The 18588-nt window shown below is 40.6% G+C and overlaps 1 protein-coding gene and 1 non-coding gene across 5 annotated transcripts in view; both read right to left on the reverse strand.

Moving 5' to 3' along the window:
* Positions 1 to 18588, reverse strand: part of GABRA3 (gamma-aminobutyric acid type A receptor subunit alpha3) — a 175403-nt gene that overhangs the window by 45535 nt on the left and 111280 nt on the right. For all 4 annotated transcript variants that reach the window (XM_037025058.2, XM_073228071.1, XM_017667378.3 and 1 more), the window contains 2 exons: positions 12100 to 12167; positions 3572 to 3792 (listed from right to left, as the gene is read on the reverse strand). In XM_037025058.2, coding sequence (XP_036880953.1) covers positions 3572 to 3792; positions 12100 to 12167 — 289 coding nt within the window. The remainder of the gene's footprint in view (positions 1 to 3571; positions 3793 to 12099; positions 12168 to 18588) is intronic.
* Positions 1299 to 1404, reverse strand: LOC118973670 (U6 spliceosomal RNA). Its single transcript, XR_005063162.1, has one exon. It is a non-coding gene; the product is annotated as a U6 spliceosomal RNA (small nuclear RNA).

The raw sequence follows: 18588 nt of genomic DNA on the forward strand, positions 1-18588 counted from the left end.
CATAGGTGTTCAATACATAGTAGTTGTTGTTATTATTGTTGTTAGAGTATTATAGCTCATACAAGGAGGCATCTCATCTTTGTCCTTGCCTTCCTCCAATCAACCTTCCACACTACTCCTAGAATCTTCCAGCTAAAACGCAAATCTGTTTCTGTCATTCCCCTGCAGTAAGCTATGGATCCAATAAAAATGGATCCCTATCATTTTTATGCCAACAGAACTCATAAGCATCCCTACTCCAGCCCAGGCCACTCCAGCGCACTTTACTCTGTAGTCCAATCACACTGAACTTCTTTTAGTTTGTTTCTGTATCATCACCATGTACCCACCCCCAACTCCCTTGGACTTCATACCTGCCGTACTCTCTCCCTGGAACATTTGCTCCCTATCTTTTATTCTAACTTACATCTACACATCTTTAAAGTCTCAATTTAAAAGTGATGCCCTCTGGAATTCATTGTGGATATCCCCCACGGACTCTTCTGATCATAGCACTTATTCTACCCTGTCATCATGGTTTGATTGTTTTTCTCATTAGAATGTAAATCTTGTGAGGGCAGAGATCATATCTATTTTTTCTTACCACTTTATCCTTAGGGCTCAGAATGCTATTTGAGTCTCATTAAGCCCTCAAGAAATTTATTTTGGAAGAATAAGCAAGTGAAAGACAAGAATTTTCTGACAAATGTTGTTTATTCATGAACACCTGCCCTTGTGCATGCTATTTCCTCTGCCTGGAATACCCTCCTATACCTCACCCTGCCCCTCATCTGCCTGATAGTTACCTACACTTTCTTCAAGATTCAAGATACAGGATAATGTCACCTATGTCTGCAAGTTTCTTTGACGTCTCCACATGATTTTGGGTGTTCCTTACCCTATAATTCTATACCATTCTGCACCTTCCTCTAGTTAAGGGATTTTATATTATTATTGTGCAGCTATCTGTCCACAATGTCTGCTTTAACTGTTAGACTATAAGGTCATTAAGAGCATGAGCTGCATCTTATTTATCTCTGTAGCTCAGCACATATTCCAAAGCCTTAAACATAATAAGCACTCATAAATGTGTTGCATGAATGATTCAAGTTAATAAGATAAAATCTAGTTAAATTCAATCAGTAGTTATTCTTCCTACTTAAACAATTAATGTAACTTTTTTAGCTGCATCATATATTATGCAACATTTATATAAATTAGGTATAAAGAATAATACAATGAATATATTTATCCATACCTTCTTCAATAAATAAGATGTCATTAATAGAAATGAAGTTCCCTTCATTTCCATCTGTGAGAAAAATGGAAAATACTTCATAAACATGCACATTATCTTGAGCTGGGCTCTACTAATCTTCTCTGTGTTGTTCCCGTTTTAGTATGTTGCTGCTGAAGCAACCAGCAGGTAATGAGCTTTGGTCTGCATTTTTATGGTTGTCCTGAGGTCCCAAGATGAGGCCAGGCAAGGTTTCATTCTAAACTGTCCTAATTACATGGCTATGCAATTCTTGGTCAGATTTTTCTAAGAAGCTGTCCTTCTGTAGTTTTCCTATGGAATGCAGATAAGATTTCTGAGGATCAAAATAATAATAGGAATGCTGTAAAATAACACTTCCTGAAAATTCCTAAGTGTCCTTCAGACCTTATGCAGTTTATGCTCTTCATGTGTCGTCAAGACAGGCAAGAGCCCCATTATTATCAGAACAAGAAAACAGATAATTTGTGTCTTACAAAAGGACACCAGATGAATAAATTGTGGGGGCAGAGGCAGAGCAAAGATTTTATTTTCAGTTTTGAACCTAGACCTCCCTCCGAACCCACCTTCCCTACTCTGTGCGGGAACCAATGGCTTCATCGTGCTGCTAAACGTCTGGACTTCCTCCGTGCTGTACTTCAGAATAAACACAAGGCCATTCTGCATGGACTCGCAGCCTCTCAAACTCCACTTCTTTGTCCCGTTCCGACTAGAGTGAAGGTCCAAGTGATTATCTTTTTCCCATTCACCTAACTCGATTTTTCTGGTTACGAATCCTTTGGTCTGCTTCATCTTTTGCCCACCTCAATCTGCATCCTCTCTTCTTCACGTTTCGACATTCCCCTCCTTTCCTCTCCTTTCTTCTCTCTTTTCTACCCCTCCTCCAAAACTCAAACCTCCTTTATCCTCTCTTCCTTTTATTATTCAGTTTCTCTGCTATCCTTGTTCCTTCTCTATTCCTTCTCCTCTACTGTTCTCAGTTTCGGCGTGTTCACTCGCTCTCCTGCCCATCATCGTCTCTTTGCTCCAGCTTCTTTGCTCTTCTCTGTATGTACTTTATTACACTTACGTCTCTCTTCTATCTCTTCCTCCACTTATGCTCTATTCTAAATTCTCCTTCATACATTATCATTATTCATGCTTCTATTCCTTCCATCCTTCCCACCGCCTTTTCAACGTTTACCTCCATGGCAGAATGCTACTCACTGTGGCCAGTGGAGAAGAGGAACATGGAAAATCACGTACTAGCTCTTAAAAGTTTCCTATCCTCCTTCAGAGGTGACACATACTATTTCCACTCACTTTTGGTTGATCAATGCAAGTCATTTGTTCATGCCTAACTTCAACGCTCTATGGAAGTGCAATACTACCCCTGTGCCCAGGACGTAAACTGGAAATACTGGAAGTAGCAGCACTGACTACCACACTTACCTTTCAAGATACTGCACACTAATGGCTCTAATAATACATTCCTTACTTTTCCTTCTGGGTCTCCTTCATAAGTTCTTCTTTCTCAACTTCTGCCTTAATAATAGTGATGCTACGTGATTGGACCTTTGGCATGATTTCATCTAACTCTACATTTCTCACTCTCCTTTCCTAAAGTGATCACATCCATTCACATGGTTGTCCCAACATAGTGACAGTATCACACTTTACATCTCTAGCTTGTATCTCTCTTGATCTTAAGACTTGTATATCCAACAGCTATTAGATGTCTATCCCTGGATAATCTACGACCTTCTGAAGCTTCTCTTGTCCAAAATTAACCTTGCAGATTTATCCTCTTGAAATTTCTCTCAACTCTCATATGCTCTCCCAAAGCTTGTAGCACCATCATTCGCCCATGTTACTTGGGTATCTACTACCTTGACTCTTTTTCCTTACTGTCCTTTGACACTGGCTGTTTTTACTGTCTATTTTCTTAGTATATTTCTCCTTCTCTGTATAATCCTTAAGATACACACACACACACACACTGTTCACACCTGTGCATACAGTTGTGAGTCTGTTTTTAAGTGACCTTGAATATGTATATGCCTGTTAGTCCACATGTGTTTCTGAGTAGGCATGCATTCATAAATCACATATATCACCATGTGTCTGAGAATATTCATACTTCCAATACTCTATTTATATATGTCTACAATATGTATGTTTGTGAGTGTGTATACTACAAATGCACATATCTGTAACCTATATGTGCATTTCTAATCTTTAAACTTGACAGAATTTTCAATAGATATCCTAAAACATGCTGCTTTCAACCCATCCTACCCCCAGTATACTTTAGATGTGAGGGCATCACTCTCTAACCTCATTGTGTAGAGGAGGGTTCCATTGTCCACCAGTCTGAGCAGCTTGTTAGGTGTGGTCATGTTATGGGCTACTGATTTCTTGCCATTGTGGAAGAAGGTGTCAGGGGTCCAGATCTTACTAGCCAGGAGATTGTTCAGTGGAAGGATCTTCATGGGGCCATCAAATTTTAGTCTTTCATCATGCCATGTCTGTCGAAAAAATACATCAATTGTGTATTCCTAGGGACAAAAAGAGAGAAAACAATGTTTGAATAGTGTCCATCAGTAGACGAATGGATAAAGAAGAGGTGGTACATATACACAATGGAATATTACTCAGCCATAAGAAGAAAACAAATCCTCCCATTTGCAACAACATGGATGGAGCTAGAGGGTATTATGCTCAGTGAAATAAGCCAGGTGGAGAAAGACAAGTATTGAATGATTTCCCTCCTCTGTGGAGTATAACAACAAAGCAAAAACGGAAGGAACAAAACAGCAGCAGACTCACAGAACCCAAGAATGGACTAACAGTTCCCAAAGGGAAAGGGACTGGGGAAGGTGGGTGGGAAGGCAGGATAAGGGGAATAAGGGGGCACAGGGAAGGCAGGATAGCACAGAGAAGACAGGTAGTGATTCTATAGCATCTTGCTATGCTGATGGACAGTGACTGTAATGGGGTATGTGGGGGGGGGACTTGATAATGGGGGGAATCTAGTAACTACAATGTTGCAAATGAAAAGGAAGGAAGGAAGGAAGGAGGGAGGGAGGGAGGGAGGGATGAATCTTGGTCCACAGTAAAAAAAAAAAAATCACTGCTCTGGATTCCCAAGGCTGAACTGTTAACCTTCACTGCTCACTCCAGCTTTAAGGACTCAAAAGACTCTGGCTCTGTGTCCCTGGATTGAGTGATTTACGAAGAGGACCCCTGTATTGTATGAGAGTGAGATTAGTTAGCTCTAAAGGTCCTTTCCAAGACTGAAACACTGGAATTCACCTTCTTTACAACACTGCAGCTCAGCAGAAATGTTTGTGAAGCCAGCTGTTTTTGCTCATGCATTCATTAATAAAAGTAGAGAAAGAAATTTTTAAAAAATATGTTAAAAGGATCATTCACCACAGCCAAGTGTGATTTATCCCTGGGATGCAAGGATGGTTCAACATACGCAAATCAGTAAGTGTGATATACTACATTAATAGAATGAAAGATAAAAATCATGTGATCATCACAATAGATGCAGAAAAAGCATCTGACAATATACAGCACCCTTTCATAATAAAAGCCCTCAACAAATAGGATATAGAAGGAATGTACCTCAGTATAATAAAGGCCATCTACAACAAACTCACCGCTAACATCATACTCAAGCTTTTCCTCAAAGATCAGCAACAAGACAAGGATGTCCACTCTCACTACTTTTATTCAACATAGTCCTGGAAGCCACAGCCACAGCAGGCAAACAAAATAAAGAGATAAAAGGCATCAGATTGGTAAGGAAGCAGTAAAACTGTCACCTCTTGCAAATGACACGATATTGTATATAGAAAACCCCAAAGAATCCACCAAAAACCTATTTGAACTAATAAATGAAGTCAGTAAAGCTGCATGATACAAAATCGATATATAGAAATCTGTTCTATAATTTAATAACAAACTAACAGAAAGAGAAATTAAGAAAACAATTCTATTTATAATTGCATCAAAAGGAATAAAATAGCTTAGGAATAAATCTAACCAAGGAGGTGAAAAACCTGTTCCCTGAAAACTATTAGACATTTAAGAAAGAAACTGAAGACAGCATAAATAAATGGAAAGATACATCATGCTCATGAATTAGAAGAATACTGTTAATATGTCCAGACTACCCAAAGAAATGTACAGATTCAATGCAAACCCTATCGAAATAGCAGCAGCATTTTTTATAGAACTAGACCAAATAAAAAATAAATCCTAAAATTTTTTGGAGCTGCAAATGACCTCAAATAGCCAAAGCAATCTTGAGAAAGAACAAAGCCGAAGGTACCATGTGTGGTACTGACACAACAACAGCCACACAGATAAATGGAACAGAATGGAGAGCCCAGAATAAATCTGTCTCATATATGAATTAATCTATGCCAAATGAGATAAGAATACAATGGAGAAATGACACTCTCTTCAATAAATGAGGCTGGGAAAACTAGACAGCTACCTGCAAACAAATGAAACTGGATCACTGTCTTCATACCACACACAAAAATAAACTCCTGATTGATTAAAGATTTAAATGTAAGACCTGAAACCATAAAACGCCCAAAAGAAAAGACAGGCAGTAAACTTGGAATTGGCCTTAGCAATTTTGTTTTCTGGATATGCCTACCTAGGCAAAGGAAACAAAAGCAAAAACAAATAAATGGGACTACATCCAATTAAAAGGCTTCTGCACAACAAAGGAAACCATCAACAAAATGAAAAGGCAACCTACTGACTGACGAAGAACATATTTTCAAATGATATATTTGATGAGGGGTTGATATTCAAAATATATAAAGAACTCCAACAACTCAACACCAAGAAAACCCACAAATAATCCAGTTTTAAAAAGGGACAGAGGACCCGAACAGACACGTGTCCAAAGAAGACATCCAGATGGCCAAAAGGCACATGAAAAGATGCTCCACATCACTAATTTTCATGGAAATGCAAATTAAAACCACAATGAGTGATCACCTTACACTAGGTAGAATGGTTAGTATCAACAAGACAAGAAATAAGTGTTGGTGAGTATGTGCAGGAAAGGGAACCCCTGTGCACTGTTAGTGGAAATATAAACTGGTGCAGCCACTATGGATAACAGTATGGAAGTTCTTTAAAAATTTAAAAACACAACTATCATACAACCCAGAAATTCCACTTCTGGGTATTTAGCTGAAGAAAACAAAAACACTAACTCAAAAAGACATATGCACCCTTACGTTTACTGCAGTAATATTTACAATAACCAAGATATGGAAGCAACCAAAGTGTTCACCAGCTGATGAATGGATAAAGAAGAGGTGATATATATACACAATGCGATATTATTGAATCATTAAAAAGAATGATATCTTGCCATTTGTGACATGAATAGACCTACAGGGTATTATGGTAAGTGAAAAAAGTCAGACAGAGAAGGACAAATACTGTATGATCTTACTTATATGTGGAAGCTAAATATGAAAACAAATGAACAAAAGAACAAAAAAGAAATAGACTCAATAAATTTTTAAGAAGGAGAAAGCCTTAAGAAAAAGGAAAACTGTAAGCTCATCTACCTCAAGAAATCAGAAGGAACACAGAGTACCCCAAGGAAACTAAAGAAAGAGGTAGTGCTTGTCGGTAGGGAAGGCAGGGCCCAGTGGGGCACACGGGTGGCATGTGCATCAGCATCCCTCATCTGCCCTGTCCCCAGTCTCCTCCCGCCTCCGACCTGGGGCTCCAGGGAGGCACTGCTTGCCAGCCCCTAGAGCCAGGGATGGCAGGGATCTGATGAGTTTCTCATTAAAATAAATAAATAAATAAAAGATGATCTAGTCAGAATGAAAAAATCAGTGAATCAGAAAACAAAAAAGAAAAATAGAGATGTAATAATACAAAAAGAAAAAAATAATACACATTTTTGTTATGAATGGGTGAGTTTCATCATATTTTGCCACATTGGAAACGATAACGATACCCAGAGAAGTTACTGTACTGTTAAGCTTCTCTTTTCGTGCTTCTGTCATCCCTGTTTACCCATGAATCCACTTGCCTCTTTCAGTTGCATTTAGGCTTTGAAATAGTCTTATGAGTATTGTTTATGTGTCCTGTCTATTTTACATAAAAGTAGCCCAGGAGATTCCTGGTCAGGGACTCCTACACAAAAACCCGCAGGCACGAATCCCTTTCTATGTTTCATGAATGAATATGGTAGCCCATTAAATAAAAGGAAAATGACAGCCTCAGAGGCTCTCACAATAGACAAAGGCTCATCTCCCTTCTGTGCCTGAGACACCAGTGAGTGAGAGCTTGAAGTGGACCTAGCTACTTTTTCCACTGCTAGTGGGGAAACAGGTGCAATAACTTCAAGCCCACTGCCACGAGGAAAGAGGTCCCTGTGATACTTTTTTTTTAATTAACACCACCTTTGTTCCTGTATGGTCTTTGGATACTCTGGTAAGTTAGCATGATTTTCATAAGCAGTTCTGAGACCAAAATATATGGCACCTAAACCTGTTATCAAGAATTACAATGTTTTTTATGGGTTCTCATTTCCCAAGCCTCTATTTCATTTTTCCTCATTATGTTATACTGTTAGTTGTCTTATTGTGTTGCCTACTTGCACCATTACCTGGCTGTCCACTGTACACCCTAGAAGTTTCTTCGTTGACAAGTGGCAGCTGGCATGTGTTCCCTAGCAGGTGTCTAAGCAGTTTAAGTATCCCTGGGATGCGTGAGGTTGACCAAACCTAAAATTGGCATTTTAAGTTTCCTGGTTGTTCTATACTCTAGTAACATTAGTACTCTTTGTCCTCTTTATTTTCTTACTAGCTTTATCAATACATTCAGATAGATATTTGTTGAATACATAATTCAGGACCCTGTAAACTTCTGGCATACTCAAGGACCACGGCAGAACCTGGGGCTTTAGGATGAGAGCTAGAATAGCAGCTTTGTCGGAAGGTGGTTTGGACCAGAAAAGCGTCCAAACTTTTTCTCAGTTGCTACCTTCCTTTCTTTTTCTTCCAGCTTTACTGAGGTATGACTGACAAGTAAAAATTGTATATATGTAAGTTGCATTATAAGATTTTTCAAGTTATACAACGTGATAACTTAATATACATATACATTGCGAAATGATTACCACAATCAAGTGAATGCATCTCTCACCTCACATAGTCCCCTTCCTTCGTGTTGAGAACACTTAAAAAATCTACTCACAAAATATCAATTTTCACCTTACGACCTTCCTTTCCCATCACTGATCACATGCCTAACATGCCATTCTGAAACCAGTACCCCACTTTCTCTGCATTCTAATCCAAAGGATCCTGGGAGACCAGGAAAGGCTTCCACGTGCCAAGAGCCATTGCTCATTGGTAAGGAGCAGACCGAACAGTCTGAAAGAGAAGTGGCAATGAAACCGCATTTTCACTAAAACTTTTGCAGCTTTCCTCTCATTTTGCCACCTCCATCATCTTTCCACACATTGATTCTGAAAATGGTCTAAACTCCTAAAAATATAATATCAAGGAAGGTCATGTGGCCTCAGTCCATTCGAACTGGGATTAGATCCGTGTTCTGTTTCTCTCCTGGGAGACCACGGACACAGGGCCGGTATTACTGCTGAGGAGCTATGCACCACAGGAATATCGAACTCCATTAATTGCAAATGGTTGACACAAGCCTTTCATTCACGATCCTATAAAATTCCCACTGTAACCAGCTTCCAACTTATGTCTTGTATTCTACATTAAGTTTCCTTCTCTGACTTTTCCCTTGGAAACATCTACCACTGGTCAGATTTCATGTTTGCCCAATTCCCTGTTGTCACAGATCCTTATTTTCACAGAGGGAGAAGCCACCAAAACTAGTAGCCCAAAGCTTAGAGTCATCAATGATAGACTCACTAATATCTCCTCAACAGTGTCTCTTGAAGAAAGCTACTTTTACCCTTTATCTTCAGGGCATGCTACTAATGTTTCATATTGTCTCACCACTTACAAAGTGCTGGAGATAGAAATGTACCTGACATGTCTTTTGCCTTTGAAGAACTTTCAGTCAAGTAAAGGAACATAGTCATAATTTCCTCAGATCTGATTTGTTCCATCTCATTAATTCTTGCATTTAACAAATAGTCGAGAGCCTACCAAGGGTCAAACACTGAGTTAGGCATTGGTGGTACTGAGATTGAAAAAAACAGACATGCCCCTTCATGGAGCTTTCTGTCAAACTCAGGATGTATGTCTGCAGGGGTCAGTGTTTGATGAAGGACTGCAATGACTGCAAAGGGTTATGGGTTGTGCTGGTTCAGTGCTCAAACCAGCACTATAATTTCCCCTTTTTGTAAAGAAAAGTCTGCCTCTACTTCCTTGGGAAAGTATTCTGGTCAAAAACTTCCTATTCGGCTGGAAATGAGTCAAGAACCAAGCCAGCCCTCATCTTCATCGACTTTTCTAAGCAGTCTATGATCTCAGAAGAGACTGGGTTCTTGCTTCAATTAGTTGGTAATGTCAGATGACTGATGTTTCACCCAGTCATCTCTGACCCTGGGTCAGTTGCCACAGTAATACAGGAAGAAGTTTTTTTAAAACACCAGAAAAGTGTTTCTCAGCCAGTGTTCATAGCTATTCTGTGTATGACAGAATGGAAGTACAGCTAGAAATAACCTGAAATTTATTTGATCAAAGTCTGCCCTCGCCAGCGGAAAGGAATCATTCTGTTGTCTCCGCTTTACCGTGAGGTAGAAAAACAAACAAGCAAGTGGAACATGAAACTTCAAAAGAGACAGAGAGAAAGTCTGGATTGCTTGAAGGGTCTCCAAAGTCTGTGCCCACGCACATGCGCCTGCTCGTATGGGGAAGGAGCAGGGAGAAGGCTGGTTTGGGCAGGGGCTGTGTGTGCGCTTCTGTAGTACCCCTGGATGTAGGTATGTGTTTGCACATCGTGTCTGTGGAGCACCTGGACTAACATGTGGGCTCTTTGTATTCTGTATGTACTTTCTTGTGTGCACATACATTTGTTTGCATGTTTGTGGATATTGATACATGACTGAGAGTTAGAGTGTGTGTGTGTGTTCGAAGGGTAGCTTTAGTTGCTTTCTTCTAAAAAGTCCTAATCTATTGCTAATTCCCAGCAGTATAAAGAGAGGGCTGCATATCCCTGGTGAAGCTGATCATCTCCAATGATCTGTGAGCTCTCTAAATATAGGGGACCCTAGAAGTCCCTTAATGTGGAGTTGGGCTATTAAGGAGGACCTTTTGAATGACCAAATGGCAACAGTTTTAACACATGCTTGGATCTGAAGTTGTGGGCACTAGTAGTCAATGTGTTGCGGGGGGAGAGATCTAGACATTCAAGCTTTCCTGCTACCCATTTGAGAGACTGGTCTCCTCCATCCCTCATGCATCAAACATGGTCCTTACTGAGCTCCCCCTATATGTCAAGTACTCTGGTAAGTTCCAGAGAAGCCATGAAGACTTACTTCCCATTAAGGAGTTAACATGCAGTCTGCTGTATCTCTGTATTCTACTCTTTACTCCACACTTGAAAGACAAAGTTCAGGCCTCTACTTTCCCTTTTTTTGCCCTCACAACCACTCATGACTTCCTCTCCTGCGAACTAGTCTACTTTTCCAACTGGCTCACAGATCTTGCTTTATTGAAAGGAGAGCCATATAAAATCAGCACGCCAATTGTCAGCCTCGAGGCCTTTCCCCCTTGCACCCCATTCCATACAGACTGCCAAACCAATGATTCTAGAATGAAACATGTATATCTTTCCTGTCCTACACAAGTCCACTCAATGGTTCTGCATTACCTATGAGACAAATTCTATGACATCCCTGTACAACATTTTGTATTTACCTAACAGTTCAAAAGAAGCTTTGTCCTCTCCTAAGTAGTAGTCCCACTGAATATAGAGATACAGAAAAAAAATTGAGTGATAAATATGGACATTTCATATTTTTTGATATTTTTTTATGATTTTAAGACTTTTATCTTCAACACAAAGTCACTCATTCACCAAAAATTTATTGAGCATCTAATAACTGCCAGGCATACTGAGCAGATAATAGCCCCTTTGTTTCTCTACATGATAATTATTCAAGTTTCTGATACTTAGCAGGTATTGATTAGGTGGAAGTCCATTAGGATGGGGTCTCCTGCCTCACCTCTTCACTGCATTCTCTGCCTTGACAGCAAGAGAGAATGGTTGAAGGGGAAGTCCTTGCAGACGGCTCGTCAGTCACCCTCTCGCTAGTACTGCTGTGCCCTGCTGCATTCCTTGAATCTGCCCCAAAGCTCTTCCCTGCTCACATCTGTAGAAGGACCAGTTCCAGAAATGGTGTTGACTCTTCTTCCAAATAGTTTGCATCACCCTGGTCAGTCCATGTCCCCAGTGAATGTGACCTGTTTGCAAGGCACAGACTTGGATGACACTACCCGTTGCTTGACTGAAAGTGCCCAACACAAGGCTGTCCTCACATGACCAATTTATGCTAATATTGTGAGGTGCTGGCAAAAGGTGAAGGCAAGAGTCAGGAAAAGTTTTACTGATGATAGGGAGCCAAGCTGAAGTTTGAAAGATGTGTTGGCGGGGTGGGAAGGGAAGGATACTCCTGATATGCTTTATATGTGAATAGGTAGGTCGAGCAGGACAAAAGATGGATTTGGCTAAATGTAGGATGGTGAGGGTAGCAAATTCATTTGAGACAAGACTTTTTCCTAGAACATAGCTACAAGGCCCTGCCCTAGGAAAACACCAATTTATTTTCTTTGAACTGTTGGCATCATCTTTCATTTCACTTTTCCAGGAACTATACTTACCATGTCAGTGTCTGACACAGGGCCAAAACTGGTCACATAGATGTCGGTTTTCACTTCAGTTACTGCATCTGGTCAAATAAAGTAGAAAAGTAGAGTGTCAGGAAAGCCTGTTGCCTCAGCTCAGAGACAGTCCAGTGCAATAATGCTCCAAATGAGAGCCGACTTGCTAGGTCTGAGAAAGGATACTTGGCATGGTCACAGAAAAAAAACAAAAAAACCCTCACCTCTACTTTTTTTCATGAAGAACACGGTAGGTGCAGGTACAAAGTCCATCTGTTTAGGTATTATTGAAAATGACAGCAGAATCCCCAAACTCTAAGGTTCAGGAAGAATGCTTAGAGATCTCTGACATCCACATGTGCTCAGCTCTCACGCCGAGAGGACCCTTACACGTGGTAGGTTACAAAGGTTCCAACAGACACTCTCTCCCACTTCCAGGAATGTCAGATGACTGTACTCCTACTCCTGTGCCCCGCCCACTTAAACTAGGGAACAGCTACGTCACCCACTGGCTTTGGTTGCAGGAGGAAGTGATGTGTGTCCCTCCCTGGATGGGACAATTAATGTCCAATGCCAGAACCCCCTGTCATGGTCATCTTGGAAACATGTTGATGTAGAGCCACCATAATACTGAAACATGCTGTAATGATAAGGCAGCAACTGGAAGACAACTGCCCTGGAGAATTACTTGGATCTACAATGGACTCTGTATACATGAGGAATATACTTTTGCTGGGTTAAGTGACTGAGATTTGGAGATAGGTGATACCACATGACACACCCTTTGCATTTATTTTCATTTATTCTAACTTTATTATAACTCCCTGTTTACTTGTCTGCCTTTCCCCCTAACCCAAGAGTTCCTTAAAGTTAGTGTCCATTTTGTTATCTCTGTATCCTCGAGTAAATAGAAAAGGAGCCTGTTACTCCAAAGGTGCTCACTGAACATTTTTGGAATGAATGGATGAATCATATATTTGCCAAGCTGGGAAATGACGCCTTGAAGTGGAGTTATTCCATTGTTAAGTTTCTCTTTTCCTGCTTCTGTCAGCCTTGTTTACCCCATTGCAGCCCAGACAAGCCCACCCACTCCAGCACACCTCAGAGTACAGGGCAGCCTACTCCCACCTAGCAAAGCCCATTCCAGCCTACCAAACCCCTCGAAACGATGGCAAACTCAAACAAGTCCCACTCCAGCCCAGTACACTTGATCCCCACAGAGCACACAGCAGCACAGCTCACACCAATAAGACTCACACAAAACTTGATGCATGTATAGAAAGAGGTTGATTACTGCAATCTGTGGCACTGTTTCTTTTCTCTCACAGAGAGGTAGGGAACACAGCTACTCCATCTGTAGCATATTAACCCTATTCATCCAGTCAGGGGTTCCAGCCTAGATGTACTTTAGGTTTCATTGACTACCCACTTTCCAGAACCATCCCTTTGGCTGAATACACTGTTTCCCTACTCAGGCATTGACTATGCTCAAGCCCACTGCACACATCCACAAACATTCCATTTCCATTGTAACTTAATGATAATCAGCACCATCGTCAATTCACCAAAACACACAATCTATTGCCAAGCTTAATCAGCAAATACTACGTCTCCGAGGCCAAGGCTGGGCTGTAAACAGTTAGAGTCTCATCTAGAGCACAGGCTTCCCTCGGAGACATTCCTGTGCACGAAGGAGAAGAGGCAACACTGCGGAACCCAGAACATTCATCCTCAAGACTTGCCCCTCCCGATACACTGCCAGGTTCATTAGCAGGGGAATCATTGCCCCACCCCTAAGCGCATAAGACTAATTTAAGTAACTAATGGGAGAGACCACAATTACATTGAATCTAAAATTCCAGGCAGGACATAGACATAGAACAACTTTCTAAACCAACGTAATTGTAAAATTGTAATATAATTAGGCAAATTAAAAACAGGGGGTCCAGACTACGGGGAAATAAAAGGTGAAAATTAGTGGTGGTGAAGTCAAGTGGCAGGAAACCGCCAAGGGGAGAGTGGAGTCACTGCGGGAAGAGAGGGAAGTGGCTCTAACAAAGAGTCTTGGGCTGGTAGGAGAAGGCTTGGGTTCTGGATTTCTGCGCGTGACTTGCCGACGGCCTTTCATAAGACTTTTGTTTTCGGCTGCTCTCTTGTACAGTGAGGGTTTAGGGCCAGCCAAATTCTGAATTCTCTCTTTGTTTTAACTAGGAACTTTGACTGTAGGGCCAAGCAAAAAGCATGTGACTAAAGGTGCCAAATGGTAGCAAGAGGGAAGCTTTCTTTGCTGTTGGACGAAGGTAGGACGTTTAGGGAAAATTGGGTGCTCCTCCATTCTCCCAACTGTTCGCTTTCACTTAAAAGGCACCTATTAACTTCTACAGAGACAGTGTGTGGAGAGGCTGCTTTCCCAGTGAATTAGGGCTCAGCCAAGCTTCAGACTTTTTCTAGTTTTGCATCAGGGAAAGAGAATTGGTAAGTTTGGTCTAGTACACTGGATACCAAATCCCTTATTCTTCCATTTCTGTCCGTTTGGAAAGAATCTGGCTGATAAGAGAATTAAGGGAAGTGGTGAACAGTGAAGGGAATGGACAATACAGAAGGGAGAAATAAAGGAAGATAAAAGAGATAATTAAGAGGATTGTAGGGAAAAGCAGGAAGGAAAGGATGAATGGGAAGAAGTAAGACAAAAAAGAATAAAGGAACAGAAAGGGAGTAAGAAGAGGAAATAAAACCAGAGAGCAAGAGATAGCAAGAACCAAGGGCGAGAAAAGCTGAGAAACAGAGAAGTCATGCCCTTTTCAGCAGAGAAGCCGGAAGCCTTGCATACGATGGGATGTGGAGACAGGGATTGTTGTCTGTGTCCTGGCAGCACAGGCAAGGGAGTGTTACCTCCTTAGATCTCTGGCCCTCTCTCTCTACAGCCAGGCAAACACAGGGATATTTGATCTATTTGATATTTGAGGGTTCCACAAAGGGACCACCAAGCGCCAGTGACTAAATCCCATTTTCTGACTAGGAAGTCCAGCTGCTTTGGAGGACAGTATGTGGCAGCACACAGAGAAGCACCCTGCAGAAGTATGGTACAGTGGTTAAAATCATGACTGACTTGGTCTGAATTTAGACTCTGCCATTTACTATTTGTGTGTCTTTTGTCACTTAACTCCCTCGTGCCTGATTTTTCATCTGGAAAATTGGGATAATGATAGCACCTGCCTCAGAATTGCTCTGACAGTTTAAGGAGATGGTATTTTGGCCAGAAGTTAGATCCAGTTTTCAACACAATAGCTGCTGATGCTGCTCAATACTATTCCAGAAGAGAGATGATATGAGCCACCCATAAGGCCATGCAGACAGAATGCACCCAGAAGTCTAAGGTCCTGAATCTCAGACATAGAAGAAAGCATCCCCCACGACTCCAACTCCTTCAAGGAAGGATTTGGAGTTTGATACCTCATTTAACTCCATGAAAAGACTAGTGAATTAGACTACAACTAGGGCGTGCTACAATTCATAGTTGAGCCCCTGTTCACAGTCTTCTTAGCAGAGACAAATGTGAAACATGAATTAGTGGGGAGACAAGTGGGCTTTCCCACACCTTTTTAAAACAGCTATTTTTAGACACTCCTTGCCTCTTTTTTTGTTTGCTTCGGGGATCCAATTTCCTTCCAGTTACGCTCTGAGACCAAAGGTGAACAGAATCCTTTTCCTTTTGCAAATTTACGGTAGTGCTGTAAGTGCTTGAAGGCTCCCATATTTGCATGAACACACATTTCCTTAGCCCTCAGTGGGACTCCCTTTGGTGGGGGTATCATCAGCCAGTCCCTGTGTAAGTTCTGCTTGCTTTAATATGAAAAGTAAAGATAAGTGAATCAGCAAGTGATCTCTGTATTCACATTGAATATGTTGCTCATAACTGATGTATTTTATAGCTTGACTTCAAACATATCCCTGAGAAACCGTGAATTTTATCCTTTGAGCAGAAACAAGAAATGAGTAGACTCCATAACTCCGGCTGCTCCGCCCAAGCACGCGCACAAGTATTCCTCTTAGCGTTGCCCTTTGAACCCACAGAGCAAAGTTTGCGTCTTGTTCTGTGGAGACATAAAGACCTTCAGATATTGAAAGTGATCATCGTACCCCTAAGTCTACTCTCCTTGTTCCTTCCTGGACTAAATATCCTGACTTCCTTTGGCTGTGTCTCCACCGCCCCCCCTTTTTTGACATGGTTTTAAGCACTCTCACTCTCCCCCATTCACTTTCCTCTGGATTGGGTCAGACTTTTTACTGACACTGTGAAATATGTTTTGTGGTGACAGTTTGTCACATTGTCCCCATTAGGCAAAAGATCATAAGATGAATGATATGAACAGAAGCCAACTATACCCCTAATCTCATTAGAGGCCGTGACGGACTCTCCCATCCTTGCCAGACACAGTCTTCCTAAGAATATGAGCCCATGAATATTGGGAGTTTGGCTAAAAGAACAAAGCTCTGACTCTTCTGTTTTCTTACTTCCAGATCACTGGGAGTTTGGGAGAGTAAGTGCCTACTGTTGTGTACTCTTTCCATCTCGAAGAGAGACTGGGCTGCTGGACATGACTCCCGTGTGACGAAGCTGTCTGGTCTCTTAGCTGTATGGACTTAGGGAATAGGCTACAGTGACTTAGGGACAGGCTGTCTCACAGATCTGAGAGCTGGAGTGCTTTGTTTTTATGTTAATGGTATTTTTATTTGTCTTTAACAATCCTTTGGAACTGAAGTACTGTAAGTATTCAGCAGTGCCCCCACAAAGGCATTAATGACAAATAACCTCCTCAGAGGAATCACAAACAAGAGGCTTATGGAGGCAGAAATTACAAGGGTTTGTGTCAGATGTCCTGAGCTCTAATCTAAGTTCTGCAATCGACTCTTACCCCCTTTTGCAAGCTTTTTGGACAAAACTCACAACTTTAGACATATCACAGTATAGAGGTCATGCACTGTATTTATGCCACTCCATCCAGTGTCTTGTACCTGGAATGTACAGCAAAACATTTTAATTGAGGTAAAATTGTTACATAACATTAGTTTCAGGTGTACAACATTATAATTTGGTATTTGTATAGATTACAAAGTGATCAGAAGTCCATCCATGTTGTCACAAATGGCAAGAATTGCCTTCTTGTTTATAGCTGGAAAGTACTCCATTTGTGGGTGTGTGTATCCACATACCACACTTCTTTATACATTCATCCATCGACAGACACAGGCTGTTTCCACATCTCGGCTATTCTAAATAATTCTGCAAAGAACATAGGGTTGAGTATATATTTTGAATTAGCATTTTCATTTTCATTGGATAAATAACTAGATGTGGAATTACTAAATCAAATGGTAGGTCCTTTTCTAACTTTCTGAGGACCCTCCACCATTTTCCATGCTGCTACACTAATTTACATCCCCACCAACAGTGCACAAGGGTTCCCTTCTTTCCACATCCTCTCCAACTCTTGATATTTCTTATATTCTTGAAAATAACCATTCTAAAAGGTGTGAAGTGATAATTCATTGTAGTTTTGTTTTGTATTTCTCTGATGTTTAATGATGTTGAGTATATTTTCTTGACTCTGTTAGCCATTAATATGTCTTCTTTTGAAAAATGCCTATTCAGATATTCTGCCTACTTTTTAGTTAGATTGTTTTTTTTTCCTATTGAGCTGCATGAGATCTTTATTTATTTGGATATTAGTCCCTTATGAGATACATGATTTGAAAATCTTATCTCTCATTCACTAGGTTGTCTTCAAATACACTGTTAAAAGAATAAAAGGACAAGACAAAGATTGGAAGAAATATATTTTGAGCTGCAAAGTGAAGATGTCTGCTTCCTGACAGAAAGCCTGGATTCTGCTCGGTACAGCCAGGCCCGTCACAGTAACTTACTCCACGGCGAAGGGAATGAGACCACATCTCATTGACGACACATTAACCTACAGAGATCACAGGAAGTTTCTATCAATTTCTGAGAGAAATAGAGAATCACTGTCACTGAAAGATACCTATTACTGCCACTATGTAATTATGAGTAAAGTTTCTATAAACATTCACATAAAAGTTTTAGTATAACATACTTTATATTTATCTTGTGTAAATACCAAGAGTAGATTACAGATTTACATGACATCTTCACTTTGCACTCAAAATGAGTAGTTTTCCCTCCCAGGTCTCATTACAAAGGACTCGTATATAGAATATACAAAGAACCTTCAAAATTCAGAAATAAGAGAGCAAACAACCCAATACATTTTTGCAAAGGATCTAAATAGATATTTCACCAAAGAAAATATTCAGATGGCAAACAAGCACATGAAAATACATAACCAGGAAATGTAATTTATAACCACAATATGATACCGTTAATAGCCTATCAGAAGAGCTGTAAGATTTTTTAAAAGAAGCTAGAAGTACTTGCAAGGATGTGGAATGACTGGAATTCTCATACACTGT

The sequence above is a fragment of the Manis javanica genome, chromosome X (assembly GCF_040802235.1).
Source record: "Manis javanica isolate MJ-LG chromosome X, MJ_LKY, whole genome shotgun sequence".
NCBI classification, from domain to species: Eukaryota; Metazoa; Chordata; class Mammalia; order Pholidota; family Manidae; genus Manis; species Manis javanica.